The sequence below is a fragment of the Salmo salar genome, chromosome ssa15 (assembly GCF_905237065.1).
Source record: "Salmo salar chromosome ssa15, Ssal_v3.1, whole genome shotgun sequence".
NCBI lineage: Eukaryota > Metazoa > Chordata > Actinopteri > Salmoniformes > Salmonidae > Salmo > Salmo salar.
The window spans coordinates 27,315,453-27,337,671 of NC_059456.1; the positions used below are offsets into that span (position 1 = coordinate 27,315,453).

At 42.5% G+C, this 22,219-nt stretch overlaps 1 protein-coding gene across 1 annotated transcript; it reads right to left on the minus strand.

The window, feature by feature from the left end:
• Positions 1–101: 101 nt before the first annotated feature.
• On the minus strand, positions 102–20,870 carry xkr5a (XK related 5a). The gene is made up of 7 exons (XM_014143895.2): positions 20,644–20,870; positions 15,483–15,666; positions 14,723–14,907; positions 8,736–8,948; positions 7,835–8,004; positions 7,335–7,446; positions 102–3,043 (listed from the first exon to the last, which is right to left on the minus strand). The coding sequence occupies exons 1-7, from the start codon at positions 20,768–20,770 to the stop codon at positions 1,995–1,997; spliced, it is 2,040 nt and encodes a 679-aa protein (XP_013999370.1). The 5' UTR covers positions 20,771–20,870; the 3' UTR covers positions 102–1,994.
• Between the last annotated feature and the right edge of the window lie 1,349 nt (positions 20,871–22,219).

Consider the following 22,219-nt stretch of genomic DNA (forward strand, 5'->3'; position numbering starts at 1 on the left):
GAAATTATTTATGTAAAACTAGTTAGCATTAATAAATGAGCGAGCTTGTTTTCAAATCCCCCTCTTATCAAAGGACAAATAAAGACACAAATGACCCCATATTACCTATGTATTACCATGTAATACCTACAAACATAGCATAACTTATTTGCTTTTAATGTAGATATAAAATATAATGCATACATTAATTTGTATACAAGAATTCAATGAAAGACCAAATAATTAAAACTACTTTTTGCATTATGTCCACCCAATATAACCTTTATTGCTTCTTTGTTATCAAGCCACCAGTGGCCTTGACCTATGGAACAAAATGTTGAATAGGCAAACACCTGAGAGGGAGAAAACTATGAAAACCAGCATCATTTTAGTGTTCTGTATGCGTTGTCTATGGATCTCATCCTGGGTCCTTTATAGAACATTTAGTCAACAATACCATGATCCCTTATAAGAGCGATGGAAAAGTTAGTACAGCAAAACATGTTTTGGATATCCCTTAGTCACATTTGAGGTGTGGAAACTTAACCATGGGCCCGAGACAGTACAACAACATATTATATCTCATCTCAACCGAAAAACTGCATTTAGCAAGTTAACATGTTCAACATGGCTTTGAGACAAAGAATAAAAAACATCTATATTTTTGACAACATAATATACCTTAAAAATATGAATTAGCTCTTAGCAATAAATATGTTTGTTAATATGAACAACTTCGCAAAAGGCAAATGGTGTCCTATAAAAGCGAGACACCTGTCAAATTTCACCATCAAACAGTTTTGTCGAGTAGACATTGGAGCCCTGTCTGTCCTAAGCAGTGTCAGCAAATGAATGTATATGTTCACCAGTGGTGTAGCCATTACTCCACAACATAGCAAATGGTAGCAAAACGGGGTTTTTTGCACTGAAAACAACTGTTTCTTATTGGACAAGTTCAGGTTAGTCACTCCCTGTTAAGACTGTTTGCTTCCAGTTGGTTTTGTGTGAATACCCCCCTGATCACATGTTCATTTTGGGGGGCAGGGGGGAGCGAGCATCTTATCAAAAGAATAACAAAAACACACAAGGAAATTAGAGGTGCACGGATACCATCAATGGTACTTGGTATCGGGCCGATATGCTACTACTTGAACCGGGTATCCGTAAATGCTAGCAGAGACAACGTTCAGATATGTAGCTGACATATTGTGGTGGGTATCTTCACTTTAGCCGAGGTCATGTCTCCTGCCTAGTAGTGATGGGAGAAAAAAAATTAATCGATACGGTTACACATCGGGATATTCGTTTTTACGATATTGCGATATAAATTTTGCGCTAGGTCGACTGTACCTGTGCCAATACCCCGGTATTTTTCCTTCTATAGCGTGTTCTCCTTTATAAATGGTGAGCCAATATCTTTTCAGCACTTTTATTTCCATTACTTATTAACTGGTTTTCTCATGGCTCTCTCGTCCCTCTGCAGCAGACATATAGTGCGCAATATGTTTGGAACATCGAATCGCAATACATATAGAAGCGTAAAAAAAAAAAATCACAAAACATATCGTATCGGCACACAAGTATGGTGATAATATCGTATCGTGAAGTCCCTGGCAATTCCCAGCACTACTAGTTTTCGTAGAATAACTTTTCTATATTTGTTATTGTACTGAAATGATTATTTTTAAAAGCATTTTTGTGTTTTTAATATGTCATTATTTGTTTACTGCATTATGTTTGGTTGATTAGGAGGTAGCATTGATTGAACTGGGTTAAAGTTCATGTTATGAAAAATAAATACTTGAATCGGTACTCGCCGGTATCGGCCGATCCTGAAGAGAAAGTACTTGGTACTTGGAATGATCAGCAAGAGTTGGTAACGGTGCACATCTATAGGAAATGTATATTACATAAGATATGTGTGCTTCTAATTGAGCTGGTTTTGAGCTGGCGTTGAGATTGGAAAGTCAATAGAGAGGAAGCATAATCAGTCTCTCTCTCCCATCTGTCTTTTACTAAAATCCATCATCCTGGTCTCGGCGTGACAGTATCAGCTGCCTCCTGGGACCACTCAGATGGGGGATGCTTGGCGGTGAGTCCCCCTGCGCCCCAGAGTCCAGTTTGGGTGTTGAGGTGTAGCACGGACCCATCCGACCCATCTGCAGGCCCGTCATGTCCCTATGGGCAGGGTTGCTGGGGATGAAGCTAAGGCCTGCCATGCCCATGGGGGGGCTGACCCGGTCCAGGTGGGGGTTGCTGGTGCTGCTGGGGGACTGGGGGTCAGCGCTGAAGTACAGTGTGGTGCTGGACAGGGTGGTGTTAGGGCAAAAGTAGGGCTCGGGGCTTTTCCCAAACAACGATTTGCCCTCGGGCGAGCTACGCTTGAAGGAGTCAGAAACCGGCGACTCCAGCGGGCTCTCCATGTCCTCCAGGCTGTCCTTGCTCTCCTCCTCGCCCTCGCCGGGCGTCTCGGCCGACGTGGGCTCGTCGCTAGCGCTCTGGAACTCCTCCTTGCAGTCTGAGAGGTGCGCCAAGCCCCCCTTCATTCCTTGCGATTCAGACACTGAGGCCCCGGAAACCCCGTCGCAGCTGCCGCCGCCTGCTGTGGTCGTCCCGCCGCCGCCCGTACTCTTGGCCTCAGAGTTACAATAGGACTCGTCCACTTCCAAGATGGCCGCCACACTGCCGGAACCATAGGCGCAATTAATCTTCCCCAAGTCACCGGTTTTTAGTGCCAAGCGAATCAGGAGCCAGTGGTGGTGGCGGCAGGGGCATGAGTTACCCAGCCTGGGACCGCAACTCCCAGGATGCTCCAGGAGGGAGCCGGCCACGCCTGAGAGGGAGAAGCTGCCGTGGTTATGCAGGGAGGGGGGGGCAGCCTGGGGGAGGCTTCTGACACCACCCCCACCCCCCAGTGAGTAGGAAGACTCGCCCCGCTCCAGGCCCTCTAGACAGGTGGAGCCCATGTGGTGGTTGTGGTGGCCCAGGCGCTGGCCCTTGCCCTGGGCGATCTCGGTGGACTTGGGGTGGAGGAAGCGGTAGTACAGGACCAGAGAGGTGGTGCCTGGAGTAGGGAGAGAAAAGAGAGGGGGAGACTTAGAAACACGCAGTGTAGTAAAGGGTGTTTAAATTAAGTGATGGGATTGAAAGTTCCCGATGGGAAACAGTAAAAGTTGGTTGTGTCTGAAGCTTGACATGGTGCTTTAAAAAAGGTCCTATGCAGCCATTTTTATCTCAATATCAAATCATTTCTTGGTAACAAATAAGTACCTTAATGTGATTGTTTTCAATTAAAATGCTCAAAAAGAAAGAATTTTGCTAGGACTGTCTGGGAGTGGTCTGAGTTGGGAGGGGAAAACTGAAAACTAGCTGTTATTGGCAGAGGTTTGGAACTCTTTCTTATTGGTCTGTTAACTCATTTACTGTCTGGTGATGTCATAACGGCAGGCTAAAACGTCATAACGGCAGGCTAAAACTCCATACCACCAAAACAGCCTGAAATTTCAGGCTGTCTTTTCAAACAGCTCTTACACTGAAAGGGCATTATCATTATTTTCACAATTTCACAGTATTATTACAACCTCATAGTGTGGTAATATATATATAAAACACAGAAGAAAAAAAACATTTGAACCTCACTGGTCAAAATAACATTTAATTTATACTCCGTCGGAGTCTGTCGACAGACATTCCGACGGAATGTAGTCGCTTCTGTTTTCCTTTTCGCAGAACTTTGACCCTGTCGGAGTGTCTGTTGTCATGGTTACCGCACAGTAGTTAGGTTGCCATCCAATTTGCGACAGATTTATGTGAATATTCAAAAATCTGCATAAAAAAAAAGCCAAATAAACTGCATACATTCCCAAGTCGTAGTGGGAGGACCCCAAACCATATAATTTAGTGACTCCCAAGTTTACTTCGATACGATGGTTATTATACAGTACCAATATTTGCACATAAAGGCAATTCCACCACCATTTCTCACATAACTCATTTCAGATACACAAAAAGATCCCACCTTGTCTAGCTTTTTTTTTTGTACGATTTTATTTGATCTTTTATAAACAATACAAAACATACAAACATCAACTACATCACACCTGCCCAGACCCACTAGCACACACTCCCATCTCCAGTGCCACCATCTTTCCGCCACATGGCCTGAAACTGCACCATTTTGTTTCGATTTTTCCATTGTGTTAATGATGGTGGATTGATTTATTTCCAAGATGAGTGATGAGAAGAGAATCGTCCAACCCATTGGGTATCTCACTACACCCCCATATGCCATGTGTTGAAATATGTCGAGAGATGGATTCAAATTAAGTTGACATTGTAATTCTGACAACCAACTTTCTAGCTCCGCCCACAACTTCCAGACTTCCTAGCGTTCCCAGAAGGATTATTGAGTCATTATTAGTTTTACACTTAATACATGACACTGCCGTTGTGCTGCAGAATGTGTGAATTTTGTCTATTGTATAATACATTCTATAAATTAGCTTATACTGGATTAAGCTTACATTTTGTGTTATCTATAATTTCATTAGTTATGCTCCAACTTTCCCTCTATCTTGTGCCAACATCAGTTCTTTTTAAGTCTTGGTTCCAATAGTTTTTTTTCTAAAAGATTGTCAGCTGGATATGCTCTCTGTGAAAATTTGTATACATTACCTATCATACGAATATCCTTTTCTAACTCAAATAAGATTCCCTCAAGGTTGCTCTGATGTCCAAAAGATTTCAAATAGAAATGTTGTGATGTGTAACTTAAGTTGCATATATTTGAAACAATCTACATTGGTCAGCCCAAAATTACTTTTTCGTTCTGGCATGGAAATAAATGTATTTCTTGTTACCAAGTCATTCATGTTTTCTATACCTTTAGTTTTCCATGTGGATCAAGTTATCGGTGTATTCTGAAAAGCTATCTAAGGATTGTTCAATAAGGTTGTGTTTTTAGGAAGTGATATTGGTGCTCGTAGAATACATTATCTTCCATAATTTTTTTTATTTAACCTTTATTCAAGTAGGCAAGTCAGTTAAGAACAAATTATTATTTACAATGACGGCCTACCATATAGTTATAGTGTTCTTAATTATTAAGTTGTTTATGTTCTTAGCTTTATCCTTTCAAAATAAGACAAAGATTCTGGGGATGAGCATGAGCTTGAGAAATGGAACTTTATTCCATTACTCAACAATATGAAAGCAGATCTAATTAAATGGAATAAATCTTCCCATAAATCTTACAGGCAGAATAAACCTCTTTAGAATTGCATGGCTGCCAATGATTTTGTATTCATTTTCTGTAATACCAATTACCCCACCAAAGACATTCTTTAAAAAAGTATACTCGGTCATAACATACTTTATATGAGCAAATAAAATTTATAGAATAAAAAGTTTTACGACTTCCTAGGTCTCAGGGTGGTTTTAACCTTCCAGACTTGGAATTGTATCAACGCGCTACCAACGCACGAAAGGAGGAACAATGGGGACATATCAGATTTTGTTTTGACAACATTTGGAAAGTTTACAGACAAATGATCCGTTTCCATAAGGCCTGTCATGCCATGTTTTAGCCATCGTGTTTCTCTAACATCAGCTGTGTGCAGTGTGGTATCCCTCAGGGCAGTTGCATTAGAAATGATTTGCCACTTGTTTTACAAGAACCTAAAATGACTATGTATGCTGATGACTGCACAATGTACACATCAGCACCTACAGCCAGTGAGCTCACAGACTCTTAGAATGGACTTACAGTCAGTGTCAGAATGGGTCATTAATAATAAACTGGTCTGAAAAATAATTGTATTTGGTTAAAAGCATTATCTTAGACCTAAACCTCAGCTGGAGTTATGTATAAAGGGTATGAACAGTGAACAAGGTGAAGAAGCTGAACTCCTAGGAGGAACATTGGATGGTCAGTTATCATGGTCAAGTCATATTGACAGAGTTGTTGTGAAGATGGGGAGAGGTATGTCTGTTATAAAATATATGCTGTGTGTTTGACAAAGATCAACTGTGCTAGTTGTTTAGGCTCTGATATTGTCCCATCTTGATTACTCTCCGGCAACATGGCCAGGTGCAGCAGAGAAAAGCAAAGCTGGCAAAACAAAGCAGCACACCTTGCCCTTAACTGCAAACATAGAACTAACATCAACAACATGCATGATAGTCATACATACACTTCAAACAGACATGCATACCCCACCAGACACGCCACTATGGGTTTCTTCGCAGCACCTAAACTGAAAACAGATGTACTGTAACGCGTCGCTCAGTTAAGTATAGAGCCATGTCATCGTGGAATGCTCTGCCACCAGAGGTTTGAGGCAAAAGGCAAGTTTAGCTTAAAAAAAAAAACATATTGTATCACAGCGCCTCTTCTCTTTATAAATAATCAAATGTAACTGTAGTGTATATAAGAATAGTATTTTTGTTGTCTCTTGGTGTCTTTCCTATAGACAACTCTTTTTTTATTTCATGTTGTTCTTGTCTTACTGTTCTGTACTTTGTCATGTATTATGTGGACCCCATGAGTAGCTGCTGCATGTGCAGTAGCTAATGAGGATCCTAATAAAATAAACTTGCATAAAATGGTTGGATGAAAACCTGGTTTGTGACAGTAACAAGACTCTTCTAGAAAGTCCACCATTACCTTGTAAATAATGATCTTATTGTAAGTTTATTTTCTGGCAATACTGACAAAAAAATTAGCTAAAGTTAAGACATTTTCAGCTTTGCTCTATTTGAACTGGCTAGCCAGCTAGCTAGCTAACAAGCTAAAAACATACCAAAACATCCTTTAGGAAGTTGCTTTTAGTTGCTAGATAGTTTCTTTTAGCTGCCTGGCATGACATATACAAACAATTATTTTGAAACGAATGGGTTTATTGGTGTTAAAATCCAGTAGTTATGCTATTTGGATGACCAAGCTGCTGATGTCATGTAGAGGCTGTCATTTTTGTGTTTATACTTTTCATAACGACAAGTTGGTGTCGGACAACAATAGAACATTTATGATGGTCACTGCGACAGCTGTCTACAGCATGTCAATAGAACAACTGCAAACCAGCCCTTAGATAGACTATATATCCCTTACAACCATGAACATTACTAAATCTGTGATATTTGAGGTTTCTCTGGTAGTAGAATTTGCCCAAAATGAAATCTAAATTTGAATATAAGAAGTAGGCCTACTTGTTTCCTTTTAACACGTAATAGGTTTAACTTTAGTTTTGTAATAGCTCTTTTTAACATCCTCTGTTCTGTGCACACACCTCAGGCATAACCTGGGGGTTAAAACTAAATTCTACATTAGAATAGGGAGACTCCAAAGATTGACTCACCAAGCAGGAAGCTGCACAGCACGACAGTAGGGAGGGTTATGCTATCCCATGATTTCTCACTGAGGAAGTCTGACGCTGCCACTAGTAGTGTGGCATTCTCCAGTAGCATGGCCTATAGGAGAAGAGGTCAAACGAGAGGTCAGGAGAGTGAACAAATAGCCAGCCAGCCACCCCCCCCCCCCCAAAAAAAAATATACAACTCATCTCAAAGACACAGGGGTGAAGGCATAAGACAAGGCATGACAACGAGCACCAGGAGATTCAAACAGAAGTCAATCAGAACATTCCTAAGCTGCACACTCAATTCAAATTAAACCAATCTTTATTGTCCCCGAAGGGCAAGCCTCATCCTCCTTGTCCTCATACTTACCACGTAGAAGCAGGAAATTGAAACTGAACTAAATCTGAACTAACTAATATCTTTATTGTCCCCAAAGGGTAATTCAGTTGCTGAGTATGAGTTTACCCTCTATCGAGTTTCTTCTCTCTCTCGTACGTACCAGGTAGAAGCCGGCCATGCGGAAGCGTGAGGGGCCTTCTTTGACATTGAGGAAGAGGAAGATGTGGACTAATCCTAGCACGGCGTTGAACAGCCGCCAGCGCCATGGGCCAGTGCAGATATCGGGTTGCTGGGCGACCAGCCAGAAAGACGCTGTGAGCCAGTGGAAACCTGGAGGTCAATGTAAAAATACATTATTCCACAGTGAATTAGACAGCAGAGCACTACTGTGGTGGGAATACAGAGTGTGTGTGTGTGTGTGTGTGACAGAGAGGGTGTGTGTGTGTGTGCGCATGTGTGACGGAGAAAGAGAGAGACAGGGTTTTGTGTGTGTATGCACGTGTGCTCAGCAGGACCAGAGGGAACAGAGACAGAGGTAAGAGGTATTGTGCATCGTCATGCAGGGGGACACTGGTTGCCAAGAAACTAGCTTTGAAGGGCGATACGTGTTGTGAAGATGCCTTTTGTTGATTTGTTTACTTATAATCAAACCTGAGGCTTTGAGCATTTGGTATAACGCATGTAGAGGTCAATTGTAGGTCAAATCAGTTTATTCTAAATGACCATTTTGATTGGTTCTGTTGTCAGATGATTGTAAAGCATCTCAAATCTGCATTATTGACTACAATCGAGTTCTCTGAGTAAATACTGATGCTCAAGGAGTTAACAATAACTCTCTCTACCTTTATGGGATCATGCCGACCAGAACCAAACTGTGCTGGCCTGGCTCAGATATTCTCTGTTCACATTGTCCTTTTCAGCAGGGTTTCCAGCAACTATGTGAATGCTTAACCAGGCCTGCTCAGTACAGCTTGGTTTGGCTTGGCTTGATTTTGCTCAGTCGTGTGAAAAGCCCTCTAGTTTCTCCAGTTGTTGCACTGCTCCCTCCCTCCCTCTCTCACCTGCCACTCCGCAGGTCCACCAGTGGAAGTAGCGGGCGAAGGACATGAGGCTTGCCACCCGGGCACCCAGCATGCCCGCCCTCCACAGCAGCTGGCACAGCAGGGCGGCTGGGGGCATGGCCAGGTGCCCCGGGCGTATAAGGCAGCACGCCCGGCTGAACAGCACCAGCGCCCAGGACAGCGACAGCAGGCACAGGCCGGCGCATGCCGCCACTGTGGAGGCGGGGGGAGATGGAAAAGATTAGATATTTTTTACAGAACAGGTTTTTCCCTGACCAATTTTACAAGTTTGTTTCTTAGAGATTTTCTTTCCTTCCTATTTTAAGTGGCTGACTATAACCGGCTACCATTTCGCTTCTCAACAAGGTTCCCATCCTGATTGTAGACCTTTATAGTCCCAGATGAGCTGGCATGATCTGATGGATCGCGCCGTTTGATCTGATGGACAGCGCCGTTTGATCTGATGGACAGCGCCGTTTGATCTGATTTCAATGAAAATTCCAGAATGTTAGGGAATCCTCAGTTCTTTAGGATATGACTGTATATTTTGGTAACAAAATTACATGCAGTGCCTTCAGAAAGTATTTATACCCCTTGACTTTTTCCACATTTTGTTACGTTACAGCCTTATTCAAAAATGGATTAAATAAAAGTAATTCCTCAGCAATCTACACACAATATCTCATAATGATGAAGTGAAAACAGGTCTTTAGAAATATTTGTACATTTATTCAAAATAAAAATACCTTATTTATATACGTTTTCAGCCCCTTTGCTATGAGACTCAAAATTAAGCTCAGGTGCATCCTGTTTCCATTGATCATCCTTGAGATGTTTCTACAACTTGATTGGAGTCCACCTGTTGTAAATTCAATTGATTGGACATGATTTGGAAAGGCACACACCTGTCTATTAAAAGGTCCCAAATTGACAGTGCACAACAGAGCAAAAACCAAGCCATGAGGTCGAGGTACAGATCTGGGAAGGATACCAAAACATGTCTGCAGCATTAAAGGTCCCCAAGAACACAGTGGTCTCCATCATTCTTAAATTGAAGATATTTGGAACCACCAAGACTCTTCCTAGAGCTGGCCACCCGGCCAAACTGAACAATCGGGGGAGAAGGGCCTTAGTCAGGGCGGTGACCAAGAACCTGATGGTCACTGACATAGCTCTACAGTGTAGACGGGAGAACCTTTCAGAAGGACAACCATCTCTGCAGCACTCCACCAATCAGGCCTTTATGTTAAGAGTGGGCAGACGGAAGTCACTCCTTAGTAAAAGGCACATGACAGCCTGTTTGGACCATGAAATACAAGATTCTCTGGTCTGATGAAACTTTGGCCTGAATGCCAAGCATCACATCTGGAGGGAACCTGGCAACATTCTTTCTCCGAGTTGTAAAAGCAAGCAGAACAGAAACTGTCTACTCTTTAGTTGGCTGATGTAGCTGGCAAGGTAACGGCTGTTTAACTTATCATAAAAAAAATCTAACTAGTGTTAATTCACAGTGCTGAGCTAGTAGTGTAACTGAGTTTCCCAAAGTTGGTCCTTAAAGCTATAGTCTGGAATAATGGTAATTTCAATTATTGAGGTGAAAGAAACACGCCTATTTAGGCGAGATGCTGGCTAGCGGACTGGAACACTTAAAAAAAATAAAGGAGAGCCGCACACTCTAGGAGTTCAGATGCAAAAATATTTATGTCCAACGTTTCGACAGACAAGCTGTCTTCATCAGGGTATACCGGGTGAACCATTGATTCTATTCTTGGATAATATCATGTATAAAATGTACACCAAGGTAATTCTTTTTGTAAAACAAAATGGGAGGAAGACCTGGTAGAAGCTATTGATGATGATGAATGGATACAGATATATTTGAATGCCCATAATCTCAGACAAATTACTGCAGTTTAAGACCATCCATAGAACTTACTACACAGGAAACCATGAAGTTTATTAGGCTACGGGCTAAAGATTAAATAAGTCATGATGAGGATGGTGAAAGCGCACAGCGATGAGCTTGATGGTCCTTTCCAATAAATATTGAAGGTCTTATGCTGATGTAGTCGGTACATTAACATTTTTACGAAAAAGTACATTTTGTGTGCTCTACGTCATCACGCACTGACTTCTGCAATAAGTCTGTTTGGTGAAAACATACCACTGTTGGGAAAATGTGCATATTTTCTTAATGCGGATTCTCGAATATTCGCATGAAAATCTGTCGCCAATTGGATCGAAACCTAGCTAGTGAGGCTAAAGAAAGTGTGCCATATCAATTTAGCTAATCGTTACTTGACAAAAATCAAGACTTTAATATTGTTGTAATGCTTTTTGTATAACAAATATTATGTTAAAAAATAAATAAAAGATACCCGGAATTTTCCATTAATCGTAATTAATCACAGAAAATCCTGCGATGAACTCCATTAAATGTTGTTATCGTTTGACCTCCCTATTTCATACATATGCAGGGAAAATGTTACAGGGAAATGTCATGAATTCAGAATAGGGCAGTATAAGATACAATTGTACATCTTCACAATTGGTTGGGTGTTAGACAGCTTTTTTTATTATTCCCAATCCAACCCAAGGATCAGCTTGTCCACTGTCCGTGTAATCTTATTCTGAAGCCAGGTTTCCGTCCAACCCTAGGATCAGCTTGTCCAGGTTTCCGTCCAACCTTTTTATGCGAGTAAAGTACAGGCCTGAGAGTAAACTTTCAAAATGTCGACAAAACAAAATACGCTAGACAAGGTGGGATCTTTGTGTCTGTAAAAATGAATTAAGAGAGAAATATCTGTAGAAAGGCTTTTATGCGCAAATATTGATATAACCATCATATTGAAGTAAACTTAGGAGTCACGCGATGACATTGCGACTCAGTCTCCTGTATCAATGCTGCAATATTCTATGTGCCGTAGGGCTAGGGCCAGTCTGCTATATCTGGTGTAATTCTCCTGTCTTATCTGGTGTCCTGTGTGATCTTAGGTATGCTCCCTCTAATTATCCCATCTCTCTCCCCCTCCCGGAGGACCTGAGCTCAAGGACCATGCCTCAGGACTACCTGGCCTGATGACTCCTGGCTGGCACCGTCCCTAGTCCACCTGGTTGTGCTGGATACCCAGTTTCTGCTGTTCTGCCTGCGGCTATGGAACCCTGACCTGTTCACTGGACCCCCACATGCGGTCTCATCCTCGAATTGCTCAGCTATGAAAAGCTAACTGACATTAAGTCCCAAGGTGCTGACCTCTTGCACCCTCTACATACACTGTGATTATTATTTGACCCTGCTGGTCTTCTATGGACGTTTGAAGAACAATCTGGCCTTAATGGCCATGTACTCTTATAATCTACACCCAGCACAGCCAGAAGAGGACTGGCCACCCCTCAGAGCCTGGTTCCTCTGTAGAGGACTGGCCACCCCTCAGAGCCTGGTTCCTCTGGTCTACCCAGTACAGCCAGAAGAGGACTGGCCACCCCTCAGAGCCTGGTTCCTCTGGTCTACCCAGCACAGCCAGAAGAGGACTGGCCACCCCTCATAGCCTGGTTCCTCTGGTCTACCCAGCACAGCCAGAAGAGGACTGGCCACCCCTCAGAGCCTGGTTCCTCTAGGTTTCTTCATAGGTTCCTGCCTTTCAAGGGAGTTTTTTCTAGCCACTGTGCTTCTACATCTGTATTACTTGCTCTCTGGGGTTTCTAGGCTCGGTTTCTGTATAAGCACTTACTGACAACTGCTGTTGTAAAAAGGGCTCTATAAATACATTTATTGATTGATTAGGCTAGAGATTAAATAAGTTATGATGAACTTCACAGGGTGGTGAAATAAATATAAATATCAAGGGTCTTATTGTGGTGACATGATCATCAATGCTTGGCTGCCAGTTTGACAAATAAAAAGTATTATTTTAGTATTATTTTTGTAGGCAATACATGTGCTCTAGCCAACAGAGTGCAGATGCTAGAGCGCATGTGCCATAACCAGAGTGGACACACTCGGTATATAACACAACATGTTTTTGTGACAAAACCATCAGTAGAGTTGAAAATCGATGGAAACCCATTTGACTTGTTTTTTTTTCTGTACATGAAAACGTAACCGCAAAAGGTACTTTTATTTGCACTACGTCATCACGCACAGCCTTTTATATGCAACAAGTCAACTTTATGAAAACACATATCTGGTGGGGAAATAAGCATCTTGTTCATATGTGGATATTTGCATGAAAATCTGTCACCAATTGGATGGAAACCTAACTAATGTGATCTAAAAGGCTAAACTGTTCCTAAATCAGCACCTCTATTCTGAGACGCTTGATACACACCAGATGGGAGGCCAGGAGCCTTATGTATCAAGCATCTCAGTGCAGGAGTGGTGATCTAGGGTCAGTTTAAACTTGATCCTAGATCAGTACACTTCATGAATACGGGCCCATACACTAAGAGATGGTCAAAATTGTATTATTACATATATTGAACATAAATATAAACACAACATGTAAAGTGTTGGTCCCATGTTTTATGAGCTGAAATAAAAGATCCCAGAAATGTTCCATACGCACAAAAATCATATTTGAAAAAATATATGTTTGTTTACATCCCTGTTAGTGATCATTTCTCTTTCGACAAGATAATCCATACACCTGATGAAGGTGTGGCATATCAAGAAGCTGATTAAAAACAGCATGATCATTACACAGGTGCACCTTGTGCTGGGGACAATCAATAAAAAAGCCACTCTAAAATGTTCAGTTGTGTCACACAACACAATGCCACATATCTTAAGTTGAGGGAGCGTGCAATAGGCATGCTGACTGCAGGAATGTCCACCAGAGCTGTTGCCAGAGAAGTTCATGTTAATTTCTCTACCATAAGCCGCCTCCAATTGTGTTTGAGAGACCACGTGTAGCCACGCCAGCCCAGGACCTCCACATCCGGCTTCTTCACCTGCTGGATTATCTGACCAGCCACCCGGACAGCTGATGAAACTGTGTGTTTGCACAACAGAAGAATTTCTGCACAAACTGTCAGAAACCGTCTCAGGGAAGCTCATCTGCATGCTCGTCGTCCTCACCAGGGTCTTGACCTGACTGCAAGTTTGGCGTTGTAACTGACTTCAGTGGGCAAATGGTCACCTTGAATGGCCACTGGAGAAGTTCACGGATGAATCTCGGTTTCAACTGTACCGGGCAGATGGCAGACAGCGTGTATGGCATCGTGTGGGCGAGTGGTTTGCTGATGTTAACGTTGTGAACAGAGTGGCCCCATGGTGGAGGTGGGGTTATGTTATGGGCAGGCATAAACTACGGATAATGAACACGATTGCATTTTATTGATGGTAATTTGAATGCACAGAGATACCGTGACGAGATCCTGAGGCCCATTGTCGCGCCATTCATCTGCCGCCATCACCTCATGTTTCAGCACGATAATGCACATCCCCATGTTGCAAGGATCTGTACACAATTCCTGGAAGCTGAAAATGTCCCAGTTCTTCCATGGCCTGCATACTCACCAGACATATCACCCATTGAGCATGTTTTGGATGCTCTGGATCGACAGCATGTTCCAGTTCCCGACAATATCCAGCAACTTCGTAGAGCCATTGGGACAACATTCCACAGACCACAATCAACAGCCTGATCAACTCTATGCGAAGAAGATGTTTCACGCTGCATGAGGCAAATGCTGGTCACACCAGATACTGACTGGTTTTCTGACCCACGCCCCTACCTATTTTTTTAAGGTGTCTGTGACCAACAGAGACATATCTGTATTCCCAGTCATGTGAAATCCTTAGATTAGGGCCTAATGAATTTATCTAAATTGACTGATTTCCTTATATGAACTGTAAATCAGTAAAATCGTTTAAATTGTTGCATGTTGCTTTTATATTTGTGTTCAGTGTAGTAGTTAATAACATATGATTTATGTTCTTTGTTTGTTTCTTTGTAATTAATTGCCTGGGTACAGTGGTGTCTTACCCGGGGAGTCGAGTTCCACGTCAGTGACGGCCAGGACGTAGGTCTGCAGCAGGGTCTGCGGGAGGGTGAGGACCAGGGCCTCTAACAGGCGGAGGGCAGACACATCAGCCTGCTGCATCACAGCTGCCCCCAGCTCCCCCGCAGTGCCCTGCATGTCCCATACAGACACCATGCAGTCCCACAACCTGCCAGAAAGTGGAGACAAAGACCAACAGCTGTGAGACAGAGCTGGTGAGATAGGGCCAGAGCTAGAGAGCATTGGGTTATGCATGGCGGTGGATGATGCGATGTACTGTGTGTTGGTGGGATTGTGTAAGAAATTCTGCAATTTTGATATAATGTACAATTTTCTGTTTATCTAATTCAGATTAGATACACAGAAGATTTTAAGATTCCAGGTTTAATGATGGAAACCTCTCAAGGTAACCTCTAACGCACATCACTTCCGGTATAGTACTAAAGGACAAATAGGATAAGAGATCTTATTCCTCCAACTAAGAAAATCAATGGCAGGATTCTAAATGATGTTCACTCTGAATACTCTAAGCTGAAAGGAACTTCTGTCAAATTCTAATTCTGAGCCCCATTGCCTTGTTGTCTGAGTCAGGGTGGTGTTCATTAAGGCACAGTGGAAATAAAACGTTCTAAAATATTTTGTCACAGAAAACAAAAGCAAGCATTTCTAATTGGACAAGTTCAGATAGTACCTCCACATTTCTGTTTTTGTGCCCAGGTGAGGCCATTGTTCAGGTGGGCTCACCTTTGGAAGATGCCCAGTTGCAACACGTGTGTGAGGGTCAGGAACCAATAGTGGTCTTCCCCATCGTCATGGTACCACCTGAGACTCAACACCTGGACCAGTATCCCTGGCAACAGGAGGGCCAGGGTCAACCCCGCCCAATGCGTTTCCTCATTCCATAGGTAGAATCCTATGCAGTAGATCACTGTATAGAACACATACACACATAGAAGAAATAGATGTATTATAATACATTTGTAACAGTATAATAGTGTATCATTGCATTGAAGTACTAAGGTCTATTTACCTAACTACATACAAAATATTTTAGATTACATTCTGATTAAAACAATGTTTTCTTTTGGTTACATTCTGTACAGTCCATGGTGGGAGTGAATGGTGACACATTCCATTGCACAAAAAGTAATCTACAGGAATCAGTGAGTGAGAGAGAGAGAGAGAGAGTGGATGGGTGGATTAATGGTACATTTGGAAACAATCCTCTCGCCCTGACTTCCTGGTTTCACAAAAACTGACATGTGAAAGCCATATAAAAATCATTGATACTCATTAATTAATGAATTGCCATTTAAAGTGTATGCCTCTTGACCACAAACTTGGCTGGAGGAGAGAAGTGCTCGTTGGCTAGATATTGATTATTTCTGTCACATCCCTCCGGACTGGCTGTCTCCGTTGGTGGGGCCCTAGAGAGCGCCTCAGGCACAGCAGTATTTTTGTCCGGTTGAAAGCCATCCGTGCCAAGGCCAAAGTCGCTTCGCGCGCAGACAGTCACCTTTGCCAGAGCTCTTGTCATTGATCTGCTTACTCAGGGCTTCTCACACGCGCAAACAAGGATGCACAGCACCTGTTTCCAGAAGAACGGCCCGGAGGGGAACTCACCTGCTCGTCTCCCCTTCGACCGACATACAAAATCAAACATCACCAAAAGCATTTCTCTTATTATCGGTATCATTTGCAGCATGCAAGTTGAGTGGATGTAGCCAGCAATAGAAACAAGATAGAACTGTGAGTGATAGTAGCTAAATTGGGTTTGCGAAACCTCAGTCAAAAGCTGTCACGGATAACCATGGATTGGCATCATCCCAATTCAGTGCATGTAGCTATCGTACATTCTGAGAAGACACACTGTAGAAAGGCTAGCCCAACCTACAACCTTACATGTCACCATCAATACATAAAAGGAAACCACAGTCTTCATGAAGAGATCCTTAAACACTTTTAGCGATCTTTGTAATTACAAATCAATTTATATTTCTCACATGCTTCGTAAACAACAAGTGTAGTTGCTTACTTATGGGCCCTTCCCAACAATGCAGACAGAAAAAAATTGATACAAAAGAAAGTAACATAATAAAACAAAGAATAAATACACGACTAACGATAACTTGGCTATATACAAGGGGTACCAGTACAGAGTCGATGTGCAGGGTTATTTTCTACATTGCATCAAAACTATGAAATAACACATATGGAATCATGTATTAACCAAAAAAGTGTTAAACAAATCAAATATATTTTAGATTCTTCAAAGTAGCCACCCTTTGCCTTGGTGACAGCTTTGCACACTCTTGGCATTCTCTCAACCAGCTTCACCAGGAATGCTTTTCCAACAGTCTTGAAGGAGTTCCCACATATGCTTAGCACTTGTTGGCTGCTTTTCCTTCAGTCTGTGGTCCAACTCATCCCAAACCATCTCAATTGGGTTGAGGTCGGGTGATTGTGGAGGCTAGGTCATCTGATGTAGCACTCCAGCACTCTCCTTCTTGGTCAAATAGCCCTTACACGGCCTGGAGGTGTGTTGGGTCATTGTCCGGTTGAAAAAAAAATGATAGTCCCTCTAAGCGCAAACCAGATGGGATGGCGTATCGCTGCAGAATGCTGTGGTAGCCATGCTGGTTAAATGTGCCTTGAATTCTAAATAAATCACTGACAGCGTCACCAGCAAAGCACCCCCACATCATCACACCTCCTCCTCCATGCTTCATGGTGGGAACAACACATGCAGAGATCATCCGTTCAACTGTTTCACAAAGACACGGCGGTTGGAACGAAAAATCCAAAATTTGGACCTATCAGACCAAAGGACAGATTTCCACCAGTCTAATGTCCATTACTCGTGTTTCTTGACCCAAGCAAGTCTCTTCTTATTATTGGTGTACTTTAGTAGTGGTTTCTTTGCAGAAATTTGACCATGAAGGCCTGATTCATGCAGTCTCCTCTGAACAGTTGATGTTGAGATGTGTCTGTTACTGGAACTCTGTGAAGCATTTATTTTGGCTGCAATCTGAGGTGCAGTTAACTAATGAACTTATCCTCTGAAGCATAGGTCTTCCTTTCCTGTGTCAGACATCAAAGCTATGAAATGGAATCATGTGGTAGTCAAAAAAGTGATAAACAAATAAACAAATAGAGCCAGTTTCATCATAGCGCTTGATGGGTTTTGTGACTGCACTTTTTCTGCATTGACTGACCTTCATGTCTTAAAGTAATGATGGACTGTCATTTCTCTTTGCTAATTTGAGCTGTTCTTGCCATAATATGGACTTGGTCTTTTACCAAATAGGGCCATCTTCTGTATACCAACCCTACTTTGTCATAACACAACTGATTGGCTCAAAACGCATTAAGAAGGAAAGAAATTCCACAAATTAACTTTTAACATGGCACACCTGTTAATTGAAATGCATTCCAGGTGACTACCTCGTGAAGCTGGTTGAGAGAATGCCAATTGTGCAAAGCTGTCATCAAGGCAAAGGGTGGCTACTTTGAAGAATCTCAAATCTCAAATATATATTTATTTGTTTATCACTTTTTTGACTACCACATGATTCCATGTGTCATTTCATAGCTTTGATGTCTTCACTATTATTCTACAACGTAGAAAATAGTAAAAATAAAGAAAAACCCTGGAATGAGTAGGTGTGTCCAAATTTTAGACTGGTACTGTACATACAGGTAAGGATAAAGTGACTATGCAACAGGATAGATAATAAACAGTAGCAGCAGCCTGTATGATAAGTCAAAAGAATTAGTACAAAACGGGTCAATACAGACACTGTAGTTAAATAGTCCTCCGCCTGGTATAGAGGTCCTGGATGGCAGGGAGCTTGGCCCCAGTGATGTACTGGGCCGTGCGCACTACCGTCTCTAGCACGTTGCGATTGGATACCAAGCAGTTGCCATACTAAGCAGTGATGCAGCCAGTCAAGATGCTCTCAATGGTGCAGCTGTAGAACTTTTTGAGGATTTGAAGACCCATGCCAAATGTTTTCATCCTCCGACTGTGTCGGCTTGTGTGGACCATGAGTATTCCCTAGCTTCCTTGAAGCTCTAGACCCGCTCCACTACAGATCTGTCGATGTGGACGGGGGCGTGCTCGGCCCTCTGTTTCCTGTAGTCCACGACACCACAACGCCATGACACTGACCACCTCCCTATAGGCTGTCTCACTGTCATCGGTGATCAGGCCAACCACCATTATGTCGTCAGCAAACTTAATGATGGTGTTGGAGTCATGCGCGACAATGCAGTCGTAGGTGAACATGGAGTACAGGAGGGGACTAAGTACGCACCCCTGAGGGGCCCCGTGTTGAGTGTCAGCATGGCAGATGTGTTGTTGCCTACCCTCACCACCTGGGGGCGGCCTTTCAGGAAGTCCAGGATCCATTTACAGAGACAGGTGTTCAGTCTCAGGGTCCTGAGCTTAGTGATGAGCTTAGAGGGAACTATGGTGTTGAATGATGAGCTGTAGTCAATTAACAGCATTCTCACATAGGTGTTGTCTAGGTGGGAAAGGGCAGTATGGTGTAGTAGGATTCGATCTTAGTCCTGTATTGAAGCTTTGACTGTTTGATGGCTCGGAAGTCATAGCGGGATTTCTTGTAAGCGTACGGTTTAGTGTCCCGCTCAATGCAAGTGGCAATTCAATCCTTTACCTCAGTGTGGATGTTACTTGTAATCCACGGCTTCTGGTTGGGATATGTACATACAGTTACTGTGGGGAAAACGTTGTCGATGCACTTAGTAATGAAGTCGGTGACTGATGTGGTAAACTCCTCAATGTTATCGGACGATTCCCAGAACATATTCCAGTCTGTACTAGGGAAACAGTCCTGTAGCTTAGCATCCGCTTCATCGGACCACTTCTGTATTGAGAGCATCACTGGTACTTCTGTTTGAGTTTTTGCTTGTAAGCAGGAATCAGGAGGATAGAGTTATGGTTCGATTTATCAAATGGATTGCGAGGGAGAGCTTTGAATGCGTTTCTGTGTGTGGAGTAAAGGCCACCTAGAGTTGTTTTCCATCTAGTTGCAGTTTCCCTACATTAAAATCACCTGCCACTAGGAATGTCGCCTCTGGATGTGCATTTTCTTTTTTGCTTATGGCCTTATACGGCTCGTTGAGTACTGTCTTAGTGCCAGCATTGGTTTGTGGTGATAAATATACAGCTACGAAAAATATAAATTAAAACTATTGGTAATTAGTATGGTCTACACTACTGGACATTGGCGCTGAAAATGGTGGACATCACCAACCTGTAAAAACGGAAGTTCTGCTCCTCCAAACTAATCTCGTACATTGCCAGAGGTGAGTTTCTGAAATTCAGCGCATGCAAAATACTTATAAGATGTCCAGAGACACCTGAGTACTTTTGCAAAGTATAGTCACTTGACACGTATGCGACATAGGGCATTAAGTGACGCAAACCACACATTTTATAATATGTTTATATAATTTTCTCTTCTCCAGAAATATGTTATTTGAAGGTCTCCTGAGGCTGTCCTAATCACTGCTTAATTTTCATGCAAGGAGTTGGGTCCCGGTATCTGAGGGTTTAAAGACCACAATGGAACAATGCAAAGCAAGGTTACCGGGTCACGCCACATTCACATTATGCACTTCTACTTAACTAGCTAGTGTGGCTACTTGGCTAACTAGTGATGCTGAACTGTACTGGAATAAGTGCACGATAGACTGTAGCTAAATACGCATTCCGTGAAGCCCATAATGGTACATTTTGTCGACAAACCAAGAGCTCTACCAATGTATATAACTCAGTGAAGGTCACTAAAGCGGTCCAAGGTTTGTTTGAACGTGCTGTGAATGTTCATTTGCAGAATAGAACAAAAGTTAAAGTGGCTAGTATTAGGTGTCCACTTACGCGAGGTTCTTTCGGCCAGTATCACCAGCCCCGACACACCGAAAAGGATAGCTTGGCACCATGCTATCCAACACCCGCTCCGAGCCGCGGAGGGCATCACACGGTCAACGGGCCCAGCGTTTATCATGATACGGAGACGTGGGCGCCGCGAGAACCAACCGGGGACATTATTACTGTCATCCTTCTCCCTCCGTGGATCCGTTACATCCTCGTTTTGCTGGCTGGCTCCTGTCAAAAAATATCTGACGTCACCGTGCGGTTTTTAAAGAGATAGTACAGTAGGTACTGTACAAACTCCCGATGGTCACATTGACCGTGATACATTACCTGACACTTTTTCGCCACATCTTCTTCGATCATAAGTGGCTATCCTGGTTTATAATCCTCAGTATCATAAAAATGTACACTACCATTCAAAAGTTTGGGGTCACTTAGAAATATCCTTGTTTTTCAAAGAAAAGCTACAAAAATTGTCCATTAAAATAACATGAAATTGATCAGAAATACAGTGTAGACATTGTTAATGTTGTAAATGACTATTGTAGCTAGAAACAGCTGATTTTTTTAATGGAATATCTACATAGGCATACAGAGGCCCGTTATCAGCAACCATCACTCCTGTGTTCCAATGGCACGTTGTGTTAGCTAATCCAAGTTTATCATTTTAAAAGGATAATTGATTATTAGAAAACCCTTTTGCAATTATGTTAGCACAGCTGAAAACTGTTGTGCTGATTAAAGAAGCAATAAAACTGGCCTTCTTTAGACTAGTTGAGTATCTGGAGCATCAGCATTTGTGGGTTCGATTACAGACTCAAAATGGCCAGAAACAAATAACTTTCTTCTGAAACTTGTCAGTCTATTCTTGTTCTGAGAAATGAAGGCTATTCCATGCAAGAAATTGGCAAGAAACTGAAGATTTTGTACAACGCTGTGTACTACTCCCTTCACAGAACAGTGCAAACTGGCTCCAACCAGAATAGAAAGAGGAGTGGAAGGCCCCATTGCACAACTGAGCACCAGGACAAGTACATTAGAGTGTCTAGTTTGAGGACCAGACGCCTCACAAGTCCTCAACTGGCAGCTTCATTAAATAGTACCCGCAAAACACCAGTCTCAATATCAACAGTGAAGAGGCGACAGTGTCTCTGTTCTTTTGCCCATCTTAATCTTTTCTTTTTATTGGCCATTCTGAGATACTGCTTTTTCTTTGCAACTCTGCTTAAAGGCCAGCATCCCGGCGTCGCCTCTTCACTGTTGACGTTGAGACTGGTGTTTTGTGGGTCCTATTTAATGAAGCTGCCAGTTGGGGACTTCTGGTCCCTCTGTGTTTAGTTTGTGTGTGTGTGTGTGTGATGTGCGTGTGTGTGCGTAATAATGTATCCTTGAGTGAAAGAGGAAATGGTGGGGACAGAATTTGGAATAAGTTGTGGTCTAAATCGATACCCTGTATAACAATTTACTGGATTGTTGCAGGAAACTAAATGAATCATTTAATCATGTGTTTCAGTTTCATCATTCACAGCTCTGGGGAGTCAGCACATTGGTCTCAATAGCAGTGTGTGGGATATAGAGA